We start from the raw sequence: 19148 nt of genomic DNA on the forward strand, positions 1-19148 counted from the left end.
CCCCAAAGCTGGCTTTGAGTTGTGGGCAGGCACCTCGCCTGCTGGGGCAGTTAGGAGAGATTTCTCTAAGGTGTCCTCTCTGTCCCCGTGTCTCCCTCAGACCTCTTCACCCTGTCCACTGTGGCTGTCTCTTATTCCTGTCTCTCTCTTTCCTCCCCGCCCCTTCCTTCTCTTCTCTCTCCCTCCCCCACAGTTTCATTATGTAGCCCTGGCTGGCCTGGAGGTCCACTCGCCTCTGCCAAGTGGGGAAAACAAGAAAAAAGACCAAGTCTGGGCAAGAATTTTAGCACGATATAGCATGAATCTCTGACAGAACATCAACACTGAAACGTAATACATAGAAATAAACCTTAAAAATCGACTTTAAATATACTTAAAATAGAGGGCCGAGGTGATGGCCCAGGGGCAATGTGCTTGCCTTGCAAGCCTGAGGAGCTAAATTGGATTCCCAGTGCCACGAAAGAAGCCGGGCATGAGGGCAGGTTCTTATAACCCCAGCAATGGGCAGGAGAAGATAGGATTCCTAGGGTCCAAGTTAACCAGTCTATATGATCTGTAAGAACCGGGTCATAAAACTATTTCCCAATAGTATAGACACCATACACCCCGAAGCAGGGTCTATTATGAGGAGGCCTAACTTAGCATTAATTCTGCCATGACAGGCTGCAGGCTAACAACACTGGAACTAGGTGTCACCCTCACAATAGCCAGGAAAAACCTGGGGGCCTGTAGGGAACCAAACGGAATTGACACAAACAAGTACGAGATGCTCCAGAACATTGAGAATAGCTTACCTAACCTGTATATAGGTTGCCAATTTCCTTACAGCAACGCCAGTACCAATCCCTGTTTGACCAGACTTCTGTTACCTCACTCTGGCCCAATGGGGAGTTCAAGCCCCATCTGAATCCAGAATTCCCTTTACCTGCCTCATCTTTTACTCCTTAAAACCCTGCCATAGCTGAGCTCCAATGCTTTCCCTAATCCAATCGCTGTGTTGGAACTGACGGGCGGCCCAAGCTTGGGCTTGCAGTAAAGGCTCTTTGCTTTTGCATATGAACTTGGACTCCTGGGGGTCTCTAGGGGGGGTCATGGCGTGGGCATAAGGATTATTTTTTTAGAAAATCTAGGCTAGCCCAAATCTTCTATCTTGCTTCAGTCATTTAAGCTCTGGGATGACAGGCCTGTGCTTCCATGCTGGTTTCTGAAGGCTGGGGGAGCGGGTCTTGCCTGCTTTGTTGTCGAACAGCCTTGGGGACACAGCCTGTGGGAGATAGCTCATGTCAGCCACAGAAAGACATGGGTTTGTTCATGGCACCAGCCTCTTCTCCCTGTGATCTCATGCTGACCCACTTTCTGTCTTGCAGAACTGAGCACAGTCCGCGTGTGTGGGCTTGTTTGTCCTGCGTTTTAGAAGCCCCAGTCTTTCAGCTCTAGACTCAACTCTCAGACAACAGGCGGGGCCAAGAGCCTGCTTGTGACAACCCCTAAGTCATCTTCTTGGCAAACTTGGTAGCGAAGACCTGTAATCCCGGCTACACAGAAAGCTGAGGCTGGAAAATCCGAAGTCCAACGGTGACAAGGGTGCATGAGTTCAAGGCCAGCCTGGGCATCTTAGACCCTATATCAAAATGATAATTGAATTAAAGAGTCTGAGGTATAGCTCGCCGGTAGAGGTTTTGCCTAGTGAAATAGGCAAGGAATTCAACTTTTTTATGGCCAGTTCTAGCCATGACACCTCCGTTTCTGCCCACACAGATGACACACTGACTCCCTCACACAGTGAGTCCTGGATAAACAACCATGTTTTCACTGGGGCTAGCCAGCCTGTTTCCACAGGTGTTTACCACCTACTGGGAAAGTGTGGGCACCTGCAAGACAGGGTCAACAAAGAGTTGTCTGTCTGCTGGGGAAATCCCAAAGGCACAGGACACCAGGCCATTCTGTGGCCCATCCCTGTCAGGATCGGAGTCAGCAGCTGTAGGGAGGAAGACAACTACCCCTCTGTGGTCCACATCTCCTCTCCTGGTCCCTTCCATATTTCTAGGCTTAAAAAAGAATGCCTGCTTATCTCTAGCTCATAGACACGGGCTCTTAAAACTTCTCACTGGCCCACGCCTGCAGTTCTGGGACCCAGGAGGCTGTGGCAGGAGCAGTTTAAGGAGTTCAAGGCCAGCCTGGAGTAACTTGACTTCAAGGCCAACCTGGGACACAGACGGGGGCTGGAGAGACAGTTCAGAGGTTAAAGCGCCACACAAAGTGAGCGCCAGAGTTCAGATCTCTATAACCCACATAATCACTGGATGGGCATAACCATTCTCACAGGGTGGGAAGGCACAGATGGGTTAGTGTTAGGGTTCCTTGGAGCAAGCTGGCTATTTAAAGTGGCTGTGGCACAAGCCAGTTAGCTAGACTAGCTGTGTTGGTGCGCTCTGGCTTCAACTGAGAGAACCTGCCTCATCGAGTAAGCTGACAGCAATCTGAGGAGGATATCCAATACAGGGCCTCCTTGGGCCTCCCCACATGCACAGGAACACACACACACAAGCATGTACCCACATATGTGCAAACATGCACATGTGTGTGCTCGAACATGTGTGCCCGTGCACACACACACACAAAAGAAAAAAATTAAAGGCAAAATGAAATGCATCTATTTCCTGCCTTTTGTGAGCCCTCTGCCCCCTCAGAGATGGTTCACATAGAGGGTTCCCAGCAAAGTCCCACTGTTGGCGAATGTCCCCTGCCCGCCAACCCGGTGCAGTCCCAACACGGGAAGCAGCACACTGGCTGGCCCACATGCCCCCTATCCTGCAGCATCCTATTTCCTACAGTTTCCCTCAATACTGAAGAAAGAGCAGCGCATCAGTAGACCCTTAACTGGTGAAACATGTCTTCCTCCTTTTCCTCCCAAAGTTACTGAGGTTGGAATTTAACCTACAATAAATTCTTTATTATTATTATGTGTGTGTGTATGTGTGCATGTGTGTGGGTATACATGTGGAATCAAGCACATGGAGACCAGAACTGAAATTCAAGTGTCATTCCTCAAGAGACTCCTACCTTGTTTTTTGAGACAAGATTTCTGCCTGAGATCTAGTTCACTGATGAAGGTAGGCTGGCTAACCTGCTCTTCCGGGGTTCACAGGTCTCCTTCCGTCCACTGTAGGAATTATAAATGCCAGCCATCCTACCTGTCTTCATTTTTTAAAAATTTATGTATATGGGTGTTTTGCCTGTGTTTTAGTTAGGATTTCTATTGCTGTGAAGAGACACCATGACCATGGCAACTCTTATAAAGGAAAACATTTAATTAGGGGCTGGCTTACAATTTGTATAATACATTTTAAATAAAAATAACATTTATATTTGTGTTTCTCTTTGTACATTTCCACATCTCTCCTTCCTAAGCTTGCTCCACTTCATTATAGATCTTCACAAGAGTGGGCGCTAACAACCGCAGGACAGAGTCGATACCAGGTTGTTTTGAGGGTTCCTCTGCCAGCGCAACTAATCCAAAATTCTTCACTTTAGTCTCAGGCAGACTTTTCAGACAAGGGCAAAAACAGTCACATTCTTAGTCAAAATATTACAGAATGTTCTCTAGGCCATACGCAAAGACTCCGCTCTGAAACCTCTAGAGCCAGGCCCCCACAGTTCCAACCACCCTCATGTTCCCACTGGTATGGCCCACTAAGACCCACTTAAAGCATTCAATGGCTTTTCTAGTCCAAAGTCCCAAAGTCTACATTCCTTCAAACAAAAGCATACTCGGGTCTATCACAATAATCCCCCAGTCCCTGGTACCCAACTTCTGTCTTAGTTTGGGTTTTATTGCCACCATCCCAGCCTGCATGTGTGTCTAAGCACCACTTGCATACCTGGTGCCTACAGAAGCTTGAGGTGGGCATCGAATCCCCTGGAACTAGAGTTACAGTTGGTTGTGTGCCACAGTGTGGGTTCTGGGAACCGAAAAGGGTCCTCTAAATTGCCGGCGGTGGTGGCACACAACTTTAATCCCAGCACCCAGGGGGCAGAGGCAGGTGGATCTCTGTGAGTTTGAGGACAGCCTCAAACAAGAGCTAGTTCTAGGATAGGCTCCAAAGCTATAGAGAAACCCTGTCTCAAAACAACAACAACAAAATCCAAAAAGAAAGAAAGAAAGAAAGAGAGAAAGAAAGAAAGAAAGAAAGAACGAAAGGGGTCGTCTAGAAGAACAGCCAGTGTTCTTAACTGCTGAGCCATCTCTCCAGCCCCTAACTCGGCTCCTTAACTGGGTTTTGAGGATCAAATTCAGGTTATTACACTTGCATGGCAAGCACTTTATGATGAGCTACCTCTGCTGCCCCAAATTCTTTTTAATTTTTATAAGACAAGGCCTCTCAAGGGCTGGGATAATAGGTGTGTGTCATCACATCCAGCTATTAAATTCTGACAGTTTTGCAGATGGAAAAGCAAGCAGCAGGGGACTGGGACAGAAGCTCACGTTAGACACTAAATTACCCTGTAAGCCCCACCTACCCAAGAACCAGGTAACTTCCTGGAATGCTGGGAGTTGTAGTTCTTGAAAATAACAACAGCACCTCAAGCAAGCTACTGTGGCCTAGGGAAGACTTGTCTCCAGGTGGTGCTCCTGACCAAATTCCATCTTGGTTAGTATTTGATCTTTGAATAAAAGCTTGCTTTAATTTGAGCAAAAAGGTGGAACTGGTTTTCTCTGGCGAATCTCAGGATTAACAGTCACTCAAGCATACCGAGTGCATACTGAGGTCCTCATGGTTCCCAGCCTGTGCTGGGTATGAGAGGGTGGGGTCTGGACCACCCTACTCTGTGCCCGGTGGTGGGGCTAGGATCCCCAAGCCCTTACAGCCCAACAAAACTAAGCATGTCCACACCCATTTCATTCAGGAAGAATGGACTTTCCAGATCATGGTGGACCCCCATAGGTTATTTCATAGGGTTATGAGGACCCACAAACTCAGCCCACCGGAGGGAGCTGGAACTTCTAGGTCTTCATTTATCTCCTCTGTTTTTGTGCCCACCACAGGGAAATAGGGCTAGGGACCCACCCAGGCCCCCACTTCATGACAACAGGGCAAAGGAGAATCGACACGGCCAAGGCTGGACCTCGTGTCTACCCACTTCATGGAAAGAATGAGCCTCCCCCCTACGCCTGCATCCTGTGTGAGGATTTGGATACTCCTAGGCCAGTCAGAAATACTCCGGCAGTCACTTCGCGCCATTAAGAGGAAATCATTATTCCCAACCTCTTAACCCCACTTAGTACCCATTCGGTGAAGGGGCGTGAGGTCTCCACTAGGACTCACCCTCCGCCCACGCCCAGTCTTGGTCTCACGACTGCCTAGAACCGAGGGTGACGACACTGGAGAGCGGGAGGGTGCAGCGCCTCGCTCCGCCTCTTGTCACGTGACACGCGACCAGGGGGCGGAGCCGAGCCAGGTTTTTCTAGGGTCCCGGCACCGAGCTCCTAGTTGTCTCTGTCCTTAGCTTCTCTGTCTGTGTCGCCAGGTCCACTGCAGCCAAGATGATGTGTGGCGCGCCGTCCGCCACGCAGCCGGCCACAGCCGAGACGCAGGAGATCGCCGACGAGGTGAGGATGGGCCCAGGTCAGGCCAGCAGGAGCCAGGCACACGGGGACCCGGCCGGCAGGCCCAGACTGGCTTGGTCCCGCAGCAGGGTTCGGGCGTGGCGGCACCTATGGCTGGGAGCTGGGACTTCGTGCCTGGTTGGAAGATTAAGAAACCCGGACTAGGCCGTGTCTGCAGTTGCTGGCGTGCGAGAGGACCACCCACCTCTTAGGAAACACGCAGCGGGATCCGAGGCGGGATAGGACGGTCCCAAAGAGTTCAGGAAGGCAGCTCACAGAGCTAGAGCCCAGGGGTAAAACCAGGCTAGCCCGAAGATGAGGCACCCTCTGACTTCAACCCGGGTCTAAACAAGAGGCTCGATAAAGGCCAGCCTGGCTGCGGTGGGAGTCTCCCTCTCAAAGTAGAGGGCTAGGAACGCATAGCTCAGTGGCAGGACACACCTCACCCCACACCCCTGGGGCGGGGAGTTAAAACCAAAAATTGCAGAACTTGCTAGTTAGTGCCTAGATTTCCTAGTCTACAACCAGAGGGTGGACCTGGGTGGGAGGGGTTGGTGAACTTTAAGACTAATTTGTGAGACCCGGCCGGTCGCTGTTAGCAGAGCAGATTTTTCCATACAGGCTAGAGGTTCAGGGTATTAAGAGAAGAAACGTTAAACATGTCCTCCCTCCAGCTTTCCTGCCACCTCGCAAGTTCAGGGTCCTGTCCACCAAGCCAAGCTGCCCTCAGGAAGTTTGTGCTCTGACCAGAGTGGCCAGTCAGCTCCATGAGACCCTGAAAATGAGGAATGGATACAGAAACACTTGCCAGGCAGTGTGTCCCCTGGCAGGCCCAGGCGACCCTTGTCCATCATCATCATTCTTACTCAGCCTGGGACAGATGTGCACCCCTGGCCCTGAGCTGAGTACAAATAAAAGGGAACCCTGGCCAGGTGTGTTGTCACATGCCAGGACTCCAGAGTGCTGTGACAGGTGAATCGTGTGACGCTAACCTGGGCTACATAGTTCCAGGCCAGCCATAGCTACACAGCGAGACCCTGTCTCAGAAAAGGAAGAGCTAGCCAGGCTGTGGTGGTGCATGCCTTTAATCCCAGCACCAGGAGGCAGAGGCAGGTGGATCTCTGTGAGTTCAAGGCCAGCCTGGTCTACAGAGTGAGTTCCAGGACAGGCTCCAAAGCTACACAGAAAAACCCTGTCTCGAAAAACAAAACAAAAAAAGGAAGAGCTATGTTCCCTTTTCGCTGTTATCAGAGGGGCCACCAGCTTACCATGTGCCCAGTTATGGGGAACACTGGTGCTGAAGGCTGGCAGGGGTCTCCTGAGAGAGTCAGGAAAGCACCTGCCGATGAATCTGAGTCGCTCCCTTGTCGCCCCGCATCCAGGTGAAATCCCAGCTTGAAGAGAAAGAGAATCGGAAGTTCTCCGTCTTTAAAGCCATATCCTTCAGGCGGCAGGTGGTGGCTGGCATTAACTTCTTTATCAAGGTGGGTACTGAAGTGACCTGGGAAGGACTGAGGACATGGTCTCAGAGTATGGCAGAGAGTTCTGCAATGTCCTCCTTTAGACACACACAGGTTCTGAGAGGATGAACTTGGGGTTCCGGGGTTCCTGGCCTTGAAGGAAGAGACAGGCCTTAGCACTGGCCCAGTCGCTGGCAGTCTGTCCTGCTTCAGCTTTGCTAAGGCTGGGCTGAGACTGAAGCTGGGACCTCACCTGTCCCCCCGGGCCCCTCTCTCCCTCCAGGTTGATGTTGGCGATGATAAATTTGTGCACTTGAGAGTGTTCAAAGCCCTCCCTCATGAAAACAAGCCCCTGACCTTGTCTTCCTACCAGACCAACAAAGAACAACATGACGAGTTGAGCTTCTTCTGACTCCGCAGGCCCTTTGCCAAATCCTTCATCTTTTTATTCTGTGGTTGGGACCACGAAGTAAATACCCCTCTGGATGGAGGGGATGGGGTTAGGCAGCTTCTTCTGTGATTCCCAAACTGCATTGTGTTTTGTTCTCTTCCAAATAATTATTTTCAGAAAGCTATATATGATCTCTCTCTAAATATATATATTTTAGAGTCTAAACAAACTGTCTTCTTTGTTTAGAATTTTCCCTTTGTTTAAAAATCATAGTCACCACCAGGTGGCGGCGGCGCACACCTTTAGTCCCAGCAATTGGGAGGCAGAAGCAGGTGAATCTCTGAGTTTGAGGCTAGCCTGGTCTACAGAGCAAGTTCCAAGACAGTCAGGGCTACACAGAGAAACTGTCTCAAAAAACTAAAACAAACAAACAAAAAGTCACAGTCAGAACATTTATATGCCAAGAAAAGGTCTTGTTCATTTACTTGCTATTTAACGTTTTCTACACTTGTTTACCAGGGTGTGTGCACATACATGAATATATGCACACACACACACACACACATGCCATGGTGTACATGTGGAGGTCAGAGGATAATCATGTGGAGTGATTCTTGCCTTCTACTACATGGGTCCCTGGGACTGAACTCAGGTCATCAGGGATGGCAGCAAGTGTCTTTAGGCCCTGAACCCTTTATAAACTGGTACCAGGCTCCGGTCTAACCCCCAACATTGTAAAACACAGTTATTCATAGCCAAAGTGACCCAGCTGGTAGAGCCTCTTTTGTGAGGCATGATCTGACCTAGCCTGGGAAAGTCTCTCTGGTCTAAGACACTGGAGTGACCAGGTTCACTAGATCACAGCACCTAGGTGGGCGAGTCAGGGCTCACACCTGGCGTCTGTGTTGCTAGGGACAGCTCACCTCAGCTACAGGCTCTAGTTCCCATGCCTTAGTCTCCACCAGCTCTAGGGTGTCAGCACGAGGCAGGTGGGCCACGTTCACGTGCTGCTGCGGTACTTGCCATGCCACGGCTGTCGGCTGCACAGCTCAGAGCACAACCTGGGCCCGAGTGTGTTCCTGAGGGGAGGCATCCTGGCCAGTCTTGAGTTCAGAGTCATGCTGCAAACACATTCCTGAGGCCCGCTGAAGTGGAGTCACCTCCAAGGCACATCAGGACTGAGTGGAGAGTGTGCAGGCAGACTTACAACTCTGGTGAGAAGGCTGGTGAGGGGCAGCCCCTGAGCGCACAGAGCGGTGAGGAGGTGGTGAGGATGTATGATGGGTAAGCCTCCTGAGCCACATAGGACCCCAAGAATGAACCTGTAACTCGGAGGTGCAATGCCTGCCTAGCATTCCAGTGCCCTGACTAGATCCTGGCAGCACCAGGCAGTAGACGGAGCATGAAATGGGAAATCTGCTTTGTACCAGAGACCTGACGTGTTCCCGGCCAGGAGGCTCAGTGTGAGGCAGGTAGGGCGGAGGCCACCGAGGGTGTAAGAAGGGGCCCATGTGTCATCCAACAGTGAATCAGCGGCTGTGACTAGAACTCCCCCCCCCCACACACACACACCACAATGAGCAACCAGGGCAGGCCGCAGCTGCAGCTGGGTTTAGGATTAGAAGCTGTGCCAGCAGGACAGCGAGGTCACTGAAGGACATGGATACTAGCTGGGACGGATGCGGGGCCTGGTACAAACCCTTGTGGGTAAAGTGATTTCTACGAGGTTCTCAGTTTCATCAAATGCTCCCGTCAGAGAGCATGGAGGGAGAAACAGTGGAGGTTGCTGGGGTACCCTGCTGCCAGGGTGGGGGTCACATGGCCTGCACTGTGATGGCCGCTCTGACACCTGGAGGGCTGGCTGGCTCCTGGAGGCAGTGTGCAGAGGCCCTTCTTCCTCCACCATCCTTTCTCCGCACTTCCCCACCTCAGGCCATCCTTGTGCCCACAGCGAGCTGGAAACTTACGTTTTCCTCACCTGAGAAAAGTAGGGAGGGACGACTGAGCTCTGTGACCTCTGACCCCATGACTAGGAGCCTGTGATCGGGCTGGGTGACTCAACCTCATGGAAACCGGAAGGCACATGGAGCTAGGAAGGGACCACGGAGGTCAGGTTATATACTTCAAAGGCACAGTCCCAGTGACCTCCTTCCTCCGCCTAACGGCCATTCAGCTGAGAACTCGTCCCTGAGTTAACCCATTGGTGAAGTCACCCTCACGTGACAGTTACCTCAGAGCGTGCTGTGGGACCAAGCCTCCAGGGCAAGAGCCTATAGGGACATGTCACATCCAAACACAACAGACAAGTCTAGGGTGTGAATGAGAAGTGGGGGGGGGGGGGGTCCTGGCGGGTCTGTGAAAGGATCCGCCCTGAGGTCTCTCCCACGCCCAGGCGGTAGCAGAGTGAGAGCTCATGTTGGTGGAGCCTGAACATGGCTGCTGGAGGACCTTGGAGATCCCCTTGGAACAATGCTGAGATATTCCACTTGGATGATCTGTGTGCCCAGCACAGCCAGAACTGAGGGTCTGGAGGCCTAGCAAGTCCCTGGTAGGCAGGCCTAAGCTTCTGACCCAATCAGGGTGTTGGGTCCTTAGCCTCACCACATCCTCATTCTGGAACAGTGGAGAGGCAACAAAGTCATCCCTACTCACTGGCAATGGACTACGCCCCTTTCGGGCCCTGGTCTCCAGACCTTACTCATGAGTCTGATGGACATGCCTTCCCCCAGAGTGTCTTGCCTGGGCTATGTGAACAAGTGACTCAAGAAATCAGCAAAGCCATTGCTTTCGGCACCCCACCATAGCTGGGGCTTATCCCTGTGCCTAAGGTCAGGTCCTGATCGAGACCGGCACCTGTGTGATATCTCACCATCTCTGCCCCTTGGAAGGATGATCACTGGCACACTTGAGTGCTGGGCAGTCTGGCAGCATCACCATGTGCTGGCACTAGGCATTCTGAGCACCTGTACACATTCAAGCCCACATGAGGAAGACGGGCGAAGGGTGGCGTGGGATACCCAGCATCTACGAGAATGGGCTGTTCTAAGCTGGAGTCTGCGTGGTGAGGCCAGTTTGAAAGTGCTCATTCTGTCTCCACACATGAAACCAGCCCCTTTACGGTGTTGCTCACACTGCCCAGGAAGATGTGGATGGAGAAGGTACTAGTTAGAGCATACTCCATCCCGAGAGCCTCAGAGCTTCATTCAGGATTCCAGTGCCAAGCAGCGGCCCTCAGGCATCCAGAGGTCTGTTACTGCTTTGAAGTCTGAGAGCTTTGCACCCCATGCCTGTCCTCTAGCCGAGCAGAGTAGCCATGCGCTGGGCTGGTTGTCTGTGAGAGCCCAAGCGGGACAGCTAGGAAAGTTAACAGTGCCCTCCCCAGCCGGGAGAGAAGTCAGGCAATGCCACCACACCCTCCTGCCCTGTCAGGCTGCATGGGGAAATAACTGTTAGGTGCAGCGGGGCGGGCGAGATTAGATCCTCATTAAGGCAGTGATAATGATGCATGTAATCGTAATTGGATGCGCATTGTGCCCACAGTCAGTGCTCTCCATTCCTGCTCTGAATCTGGGTGCCCCCCCCACTGCAGTCTCCAGCCTCCACGTCCCATATTCTGTGTCTCCAAATTTCCCTTCTACATGGTCACCAGTCATTGGCTGAACATCCAACCTAATCCAGTGTGACCACTAATTTCATCTCAACCACCTCATTCTAAATAAGGCCATATGCACATGCTCACGGTATCAACATGGAGACATCGTTTGGGGATTTATTTAACCCTAGGACACTGTGCCAGTGAACACAGGGGTCTGACATGCTGTCCTCTATCTCATGCCCTGTCCCGAGGCCTCACCACGCCTGCTGCCACAAAAGGCCATCCTGGGGTAGGGACACCTTATCCTTGTGACTGAAGCCCTTGCAGGGTGGCCCAGGAGCTCCAGGTACTGCAGGCTAATCTGGACGGATCCAGTACAATCCTTCGCTGCTGGTCTCAGCTGTGCCCCAACAACAGCCCAGGTGTGTTCTCTTCCCACTCAGTGAGGAGGCTGCTCACTCCAGGTGGCCCGTCCTGAACTACTCTGTCCCTACAAGTCCCTTGTTTGGAAGGAAACCATTGCCCAAGTTCTGCAGGGATGGGGCCTAGGCTTCCCATGGCCGTGGACTCCAGTGTTCTAATCACAGGCCACCTTCTTATCAGGACACCAGACAAGAGGCAGAGTCCCAATCCTGCCTGTCCTCATCTTACTTAACTGTGATATTTGGAAGGACCTGATTACAAAACAGACAAACAGACGAACAACAAAACCCTGACATTCAGGAACACCATTGGGGGTGGAAGACAGATATCTAGAATTCATTTTGCTCCTCTAGTTCCATCAATAGCCAGATCCAAACTTCACATTCTGAACGGGTGAACAGTGGGACATTATTGCAATAAGGAGACAGATGTGGTGCCAGCCACTGTCTGTCCTCTGCTGCTTCCCTGGCTGGAGTCTGTACTTGGCAGGGAGACACTCTGTGTGTGGATAAGGCCATGCCACAGGAATGCAGGGCAGCACTGATGGCCTGGGGCAGCCGATGGAGGGGTTCACTGTCAGCTTAGCCTGCACCTACTGGTTCCCTGGGGTAGTGGATGTGGGATTCAAGGTAGGGCAAGATCCTGGAGGCTTCTGGAAAGCCTGGTTTAGCAGGTACTGGCCACACCCTCAGGCTCCCTCCCTTCACACAGAGCAAAAGAGAACAATCTTACACAACAGACGCCCTGGCAGAGGCACACTGGGAAGTCAGGATTGGGCTCAGCAAGTGTCAGAGTGCTCATGATTCACAAAAAGCACCCAGAGACGGAACATCTTGTGACCCAGATCTTGTGACAGTCTCAGGAGGCCTAGCAATCCACAAGTCCGCTGGCTTACTACAAACCCTGGGGACCTCTTCTCCCACCTCCTTCCCTTTGTCCTTGTTTTAGCAGCAGGGGCAGCATCTCCCTCACTACTGGTGGACACTTTGGCCTTGGGGTACACCGATCCACACACCAACTTGAAGCCCTGAAGGTAGTGAGCTTGAAACCAGCATCCCTTCCTCACTGGGGGGGACCTTGAGTTGGGTGAGATTGATTTTGAGCCTTGGTGGGATTATGACTTAGATCCTCAGTGGGGAGAGATGACCGAGTCAAGACTCCACCCTGTCTCACCCTTCCCTCAGGTGTAACCCACTGAGGAACGGCCTCCAAAGATGGCCATATGCTAAACCTGCAGAGATAATACCTGGCATGGCCAAGAGGTTCTAATGATGGGATTAAACTGAAGATCTCAAGAGTTAAGTAATCCTGGGCAGCTGAGTGTCATACATTAGAAGAGGCAGGAAGATTTGAGTCATGAGAGATGAAGATGTCACTTCTGTCCTCAAACATGGAGGAAGGGCTCCAAGCCAAGAATGCTTCAACATGGAAAAGGTGGTAATCTCTTGAGCCTGGCTCCTTCAGGAGGAACCAGCACTGACATCCCATCTATATACACCTGGCCTCCACAGTTTTGGATAATCAGAGGTGGCCTCTCTGGAAATCGGTGCCGCAGTCTCAGGATTCTTGTCGCCAGTTTATGTCTCTGCTCTATCCCTGTCGGCCTCTGCATGACCCCACTTTGGTGACCAATGACTAAATGGGGACTCGGGAATCTCTTTCCCAGCCCCTTCCTTGTCTTCAGGCCACTGCTGATCCGCTCCAAGGCTTCACACCTAAGGGCATGGGGGAGCTGCAGTCACAGTACCCCCAAGTTCAGCACTCAATGCCACTGTCAAATGCCAAGTGCCAGGTGGCACCAGAGCTCACTAACAACTGAGATGCTGGACCTTCAGCCAAGAACTTATCCTCAGAACCTGGCGGGGAGCAGCAGGGCGGGGCTTCCACCTCCAAGCTCCCACCCCTGTGAATCCTGCTGGAATCCTCAGGGCTGGCCCCAAGGTACCAGACAGAATCCAGAGACAGGTGAGTGAAGGGTGAGCTGTGAGCCACACAGGTGGGACCAAGCATACACTTTCCTTTGAGGGGTGTCTTAGTTGTCACCTATGTGATCAGGAACCACAAGGGGCAGGCTGGGTAGATACAATCACACGAACACAAATGCAATGAAAATATTTATTTGTGGATAATCATAGAAGTCAACAGACCAGCACAAAACAGACAGGTGCTCGAGTCTACAAACACACTAACAGGAGACAGTACATGGGGCTGAGGGACTTGGGCCAGAGACCACCTGAGCCCAGAGCGCGCCCCTCCTGCGCAGCCGGGACTGTGGGCCAGCTGTGCTTTGCTCTAGGAGCTTCCAAAAGGTCGTGGTCTCTGGGGAGGAATAGTAGGGTCGGGCTGGCCCCAGAGCAGCCCGTCTTCTGATTGGTCCAGGTTTGCAACACATGGGAGAAATTCTGACAAGGTCTGGATCAGAACTTAGGCAGCTAGGAAGCTAAGAGCACTCAGGATGTCATCCCTGCCTCATCCTTCAAGAGCTATGTTCATTTAGAATCCACCACCATCTCCTAAAATGCTGACATCACACTGCCCATCACCCAGAAATGATCTTAGCTGTACTGTGGGAACCAATCAGGTCTGAGCTTTCAGGGAATTTGGCTTCTCCCTTCCTGCTCTGTGGGATACTAGAAGGATGTGCTAAGCCTGTGGGTCTTCTAAAAGTCCTGGTATCCCTAGAGCAAACGCTCCTTATGTCAGGCATGAACCAGGTCCTTGGTGAGACTGTGGCTGAGACTTCCATCGTACCAGTCCAGGTCACAAAGGATAAAGGCTCCTCCACTTGCCTTCATGGGGGACTGTGTAGCCCTGCAAGGCAGGTAGTGAAATACGGCAATGGCCTTACACAGCATCTCAGCCTTCCCTGATGGGGTCTGCTGGCTCTATAGGATGGGCAGTGAGGCATGGTCATGGTTACACCTCAAGGCCTTCTGGGAGCTTCCAAGCATAGAAGTGTGAGTGGCAGGCTCTCACCCTCTGTTTCCCCCCACCTAAAGCTGCAGGGCAGAGGCAGCCCTAGCTATTTAAGAGCTGGCAGGGGCAGGGTGGGGCCGAGGCTTATAGGGAGACCTTTTACACCTAGAATGTGTGTCCTGTCGCAGAAAAAAACAGAAACTGCCCACAGTGAGCTGGGGGAAGAAAAGAGGAGATGCCAGCATGGGGAAGCTCAGCTCACCATCACCACCCTGAAGTGGGTGTTCCTGTGTCTCAGCTCCAGTCAGGGTGGGTAAGATGGAGACCCCTGCTCTGAGGACATGCTCCTGCCTGACTCACATATTGAGGAAGCCTTTAAATAGTGTTTATTCTACCAGAAATTAAAAAGAAAAAAGAAAATCCAAGAATAACCTTGTGCATTTTCAGATACTGTCTTAATACGTAGCTATCCTCCTGCCTCAGCAGATTTCAGTTGTGTACCACCATGCCAGGAAAAATTAAAAACTAAATATGATTCAATTTAAAGTTTCTCATTAAATTCTTGTTTTAAGCAAATAAACACACTAGGGTGCAATGACGGGAGAATACAGTGTATAACATTATTTTAAATTAATTTTTGCAAAGAAAATGTTTGCAACAAGAATAAACCAGAATCTACAAAGAAACACAATATACATTTCAAAATAATCCCAAATTTAGGAACTGTCAAGTTAGGTCATTCTGATCAAGCCATGGCTATCTGGAATGTCAAGGAAGAACTGGGGACACAGTGCGCTCCTGCTTACTGTGGGGCATCATACAGCAACGAAGTCTGGATCCTAACACAAAGATCTACTGCAGTTTAACCTGCTGGCACCAGCAGCTGCCTGGGCAGCTGACACCGCTCTGCTCCACTGCGCCCCCTACTGGTGGAGGCTGAAAGTTTGCAACAGGAGGCAGAACTCTCCCTACAATGATTCCACAAGATTGGCACCTGCAAATGCCCTGCCAGCTGCCAGCTGAAGCTGTCACAGGAAGTGTAGGAAAGGAATGGACTGGCACATCCATGTCCAGCTGTGCCTCTGCTCCAGGGCGCTCCTCCATCATTCAAAGCCCCTTGGCAGCGGCATCCACTCAGACTGCTGGACCAGGTTCAAGCCTTCCCTATAGAGCCCACACTTCTATGAAGAACCTTACAGTGAACCAGGCCGCCCAGAACTGCCCATCGGGGGACACCTTTTCGAGATATCCACTGGAGAGTCACCAGACATCTGTCACTCAGACAGACTGGCTTCCCAGGGACTCCCACTGCAGGTATCTACATGGGTGGTTAGAAGAGAAGCTCCCAAGTGGCAGAGGGACAGCACTAAAAGGGGTGTCTGGGCTGCAGCACTCTCTGGAGGGCACATGGAATCTGGATGCCACCGCCAAGCCTGTGTCCTTGCCTGTCCCCTGTCTGGGCCAAGGTAGATACCTTGACCCCAAAGAAAAGTGCACAGAAAGAGCCAGAACAAGCAGTGGTTGCCCACAGTCACTGGGCACCTGAGGCGTAACTCTAGACCAGATATGTCCTCAGAGGGCAGGACGGAAGCAAAGAATAACAAAATACATTCACTTCTTTTCCTATACTTTTCAGCTACAGGCAATGGAAGGTTTGAAACAATGGGAACAGGACACCGTGTTCAGGAGCTGCCCAGGGGCACAGCAAAGGGCCCACCTGCCTCCTTCAGGAGGGCCCTGCCTTCCCCAGCAAGGACAGGACAGGGCCTGGCCTCTAACACCCAGTGTTATTCTCTTATTCGAGATGGGGGTGGTGACATCATACTGGGAACTGGGCTAGCCTACAGGGCACAGTCCCCTCCTTCCAGCCTGGCCACATCCACTAAAGAATCAAGCAGCTTTTAAACACTGGGCTCTCCCAACGAGAAGAGAAGGACACCGCTTCATTTCCAAATACATCATTTCATGACTAAGCTACGGAAAGGGAAAACAAAAGCCAATTCTGATCTGGATACCAGGGGACCAGAGCCGGTGCCTACAAGCAGGCTGCAGATGTTTCTTCTTAGTGACAAGCCTGGGCCACAGCCACTGTTCCTTCTCACACAAAACAATTCAGACCACAGCTAAATTCAGAATTTGAGAGAAAGTCCTCGTGAGGAGAGAGCACTCACCCCACTGTGTAAGCAAGAAAGGGTCCTCCCCAGACCATTAGCTCAGGGCTACAGTCAAGAGCCAAAGCTTTCCTGGTGTGGTTGCAGACGGTAGTCATGAAGACCCCAACACACATACTGCCTATGCCAGCCCTTACCCTTTATTGTGTGTGCATGTGTGAAGCCAGAGGTCAACATCTGGGGTCTACTGCTCTCCACTTCTTGTTTTGAGGCAGGGTCTCTCCTTATTGAAACCAGAGCTTACCAGGTGAAAAGATCAGCTAGCAGGAGAGCCTCAGGGGTCTTCCTGTTCCCACTTCCCTAGTTTTAGGTCTCCAGTGCACACTGCATGATTACACGTAGGTGCTAGGAGCTAAACTCAGTTCTTCCTGTATGCATGGCAAGTCCACTACCCACTGGGCCATCTCTTCCATCCATTCTCAACATTCTGAGAGGAAAAAGAAAGTTTTCCTCACTGCTGGCAAAGTGGTGCTCCTTGCTCTCTGTGAGGCAGTGATGGGCTTTTTCTGTGACATAGGGGAATGTGGTTGTCCCTCCTGACTGCTAGCCATGGCTCTCCTCTTTCTGGTCAGCAAAATGGGTTCAGAGGCTGACACTGGGACCAGGAAACATATGCCAGAGAGCTAGCTAAACCTGGCTTAGGATACTGATAAGATAATTTTTTATTATATTTATTGTGTGTGTGTGCGTGTGTGTAAGAGAGAACAACTCACAGGAACGAGGCCTCCGCCTCAACCATGTGTGACACTCTGGCTGTCAGGCAGGACAATAGGTAGCCTTACCTGCTGAGCCATCCTGCAGCTGTTGACCAGAAAGATGGGAAGCTCAGAATGTGGACTAGGGAGGAAGCTGAGGCAGACTAGTGTACGTCCATGTGGACCAGTGTCTCCTGCATCTAGGGCATTCTAATGGGGGAAGGGAAACAGTGGACTATGTTAAGATGGCTGTGGCTCTCAGAAGCCCCTCTATGGGCTGCAGCCTGGCACCCTGGGGAACCTATGCCAACATAGGGGCCACATGGTGGTCCTCACCTCTTCCAGTCTCCTAGGCAGTGGCCTCTCAGAAGAGGCAAATGTCACAAACTGAGGGACAGGAAAATGGGTGTGGGTGCTGAGATGAGACATAAATAAGAGCCCCACTCACAGCTATGACTTAGGGACTCCAAATTCCAGGATGGATAGCCAGGAGAGCCACAGTTGAGCAATGGAAATGGAACATGTCACAGTCACCTGCAGGAGTCTAAGGGCTGCCCCTGCACCCACAATGCCAATATGCTCTCTATAGGAGCAGGACTTCCAAGGAGGCAGAGTTAGCTGATTTCACATAAGGGCCTCTCATCCCTCAGCATATGGTAGGCACAGAATACAGAAATCGGGGGAGGACACACTGGTAAAGTATGTCACCATGGGATAGGTGCCACCTCTGCCCCTCCTTCCCTGTCCGTACAAACAGCAGTGTACTGTGCCCAGCAGCATGCGGCAAGTGCAGTGCCAACCAGCAGTGCTGCAGGGCTGGGTGAGTTCCCACAAGTCCAGTGTGGCAACCTTCCCTGAACTTCCCAAGCCACCGCAGGCTCAACAGCTGACCCCATGTTAGTTTCCCAGAAGTTGGTCCCAAGTTACAGGAACTCCTGCTGACACCCAGAAGACTTGCAGGGTTCCCAGAATGTTTGGGGCCCTGAAAAGGTCCCTGTCACAGTGACTACATGCTTGCGTGCGTACCCAAGCATGAGAATATGGAACCCTCCCACACAGTCCAATAGCTGCATAAGTCCGACATCCTCGGAGACACCAAGAGCAGCAGAGACACACAGAAACTCTAATGCAGGAAAAGGGTAAGACCAGATGGCAAAGAAGATATTTGGCATAATTCTTCCAGATGCCAAGACCTAACTCAATTTTAAAAACAGTGCCACCACAGGCCTCTTCTCAGCTCAATCCGGGTTCTGGGGGCAGTGGCAGCCAGTGGCCAACAGAAGGCTCCACAGGCAGCAGGCTTGCCTGTTCCACCCACCTTCCACATACCTGTGAGTCAACAGGAGGCAGTCAGGAGGCCTTGGGGAGGAAGGGGCCATGTTTCTGAATCACATTTCTGTGACTGCTTTGTTATTATTATTTTTAAAAAAAACAAACCATGATGGCACATTTTTAGGATTGAGACCGGCTGAGATCCAACCCTCGGGGGAAACAAAATGTCAAGTTTCAGTCATGGCTCTAAGGCAGACGTTACAGCTTTCAGGGGGATGGAAACGGAGACCCCAGCACACTGTGTGTTGGGGTGAGTGCACGGCCATCACAGCGCCGTGGCCTGCACGACGATCTCGGGGTCCTCGATGTCCTTTCTGCTCTGGACCATCCTCAGCTCCAGCTGGGCTGGGCTGGGCTTCTGTCCTGCTCCTGCTTGAGCTGAGGAACACAGACAAGATTAGAGCGGGTGGGAGGCGGCCTGAGGCCTCCCTCCCCTTCCCCACACTGCAGCTCCCCCTTCAGAAGGTGCTCCACACTGCCACCTGCTGCCTCACTACTAACAGCAGCAGGATGCAGAGGCTGGAGGGAGGGCTGTTCCCCATCTCCTGCCCACCTCC

General features: G+C 51.7%; 2 protein-coding genes across 2 annotated transcripts in view; one reads left to right on the forward strand and one right to left on the reverse strand.

Annotated features, from left to right (window-relative positions):
* The first annotated feature begins 5433 nt into the window (after positions 1-5433).
* Positions 5434-7688, forward strand: Cstb (cystatin B). The gene is made up of 3 exons (XM_087898340.1): positions 5434-5611; positions 6991-7092; positions 7352-7688. The coding sequence occupies exons 1-3, from the start codon at positions 5546-5548 to the stop codon at positions 7478-7480; spliced, it is 297 nt and encodes a 98-aa protein (XP_087754466.1). The 5' UTR covers positions 5434-5545; the 3' UTR covers positions 7481-7688.
* A 5890-nt stretch (positions 7689-13578) lies between these two features.
* Positions 13579-19148, reverse strand: part of Pdxk (pyridoxal kinase) — a 31046-nt gene continuing 25476 nt past the window's right edge. The window contains exon 11 of the mRNA XM_087898341.1: positions 13579-18969. Coding sequence (XP_087754467.1) covers positions 18857-18969 — 113 coding nt within the window. The 3' untranslated portion in view covers positions 13579-18856. The remainder of the gene's footprint in view (positions 18970-19148) is intronic.

The sequence above is a fragment of the Myodes glareolus genome, chromosome 18 (genome assembly GCF_982192425.1).
Source record: "Myodes glareolus chromosome 18, mMyoGla1.1, whole genome shotgun sequence".
In the NCBI taxonomy this organism is placed as follows: domain Eukaryota; kingdom Metazoa; phylum Chordata; class Mammalia; order Rodentia; family Cricetidae; genus Myodes; species Myodes glareolus.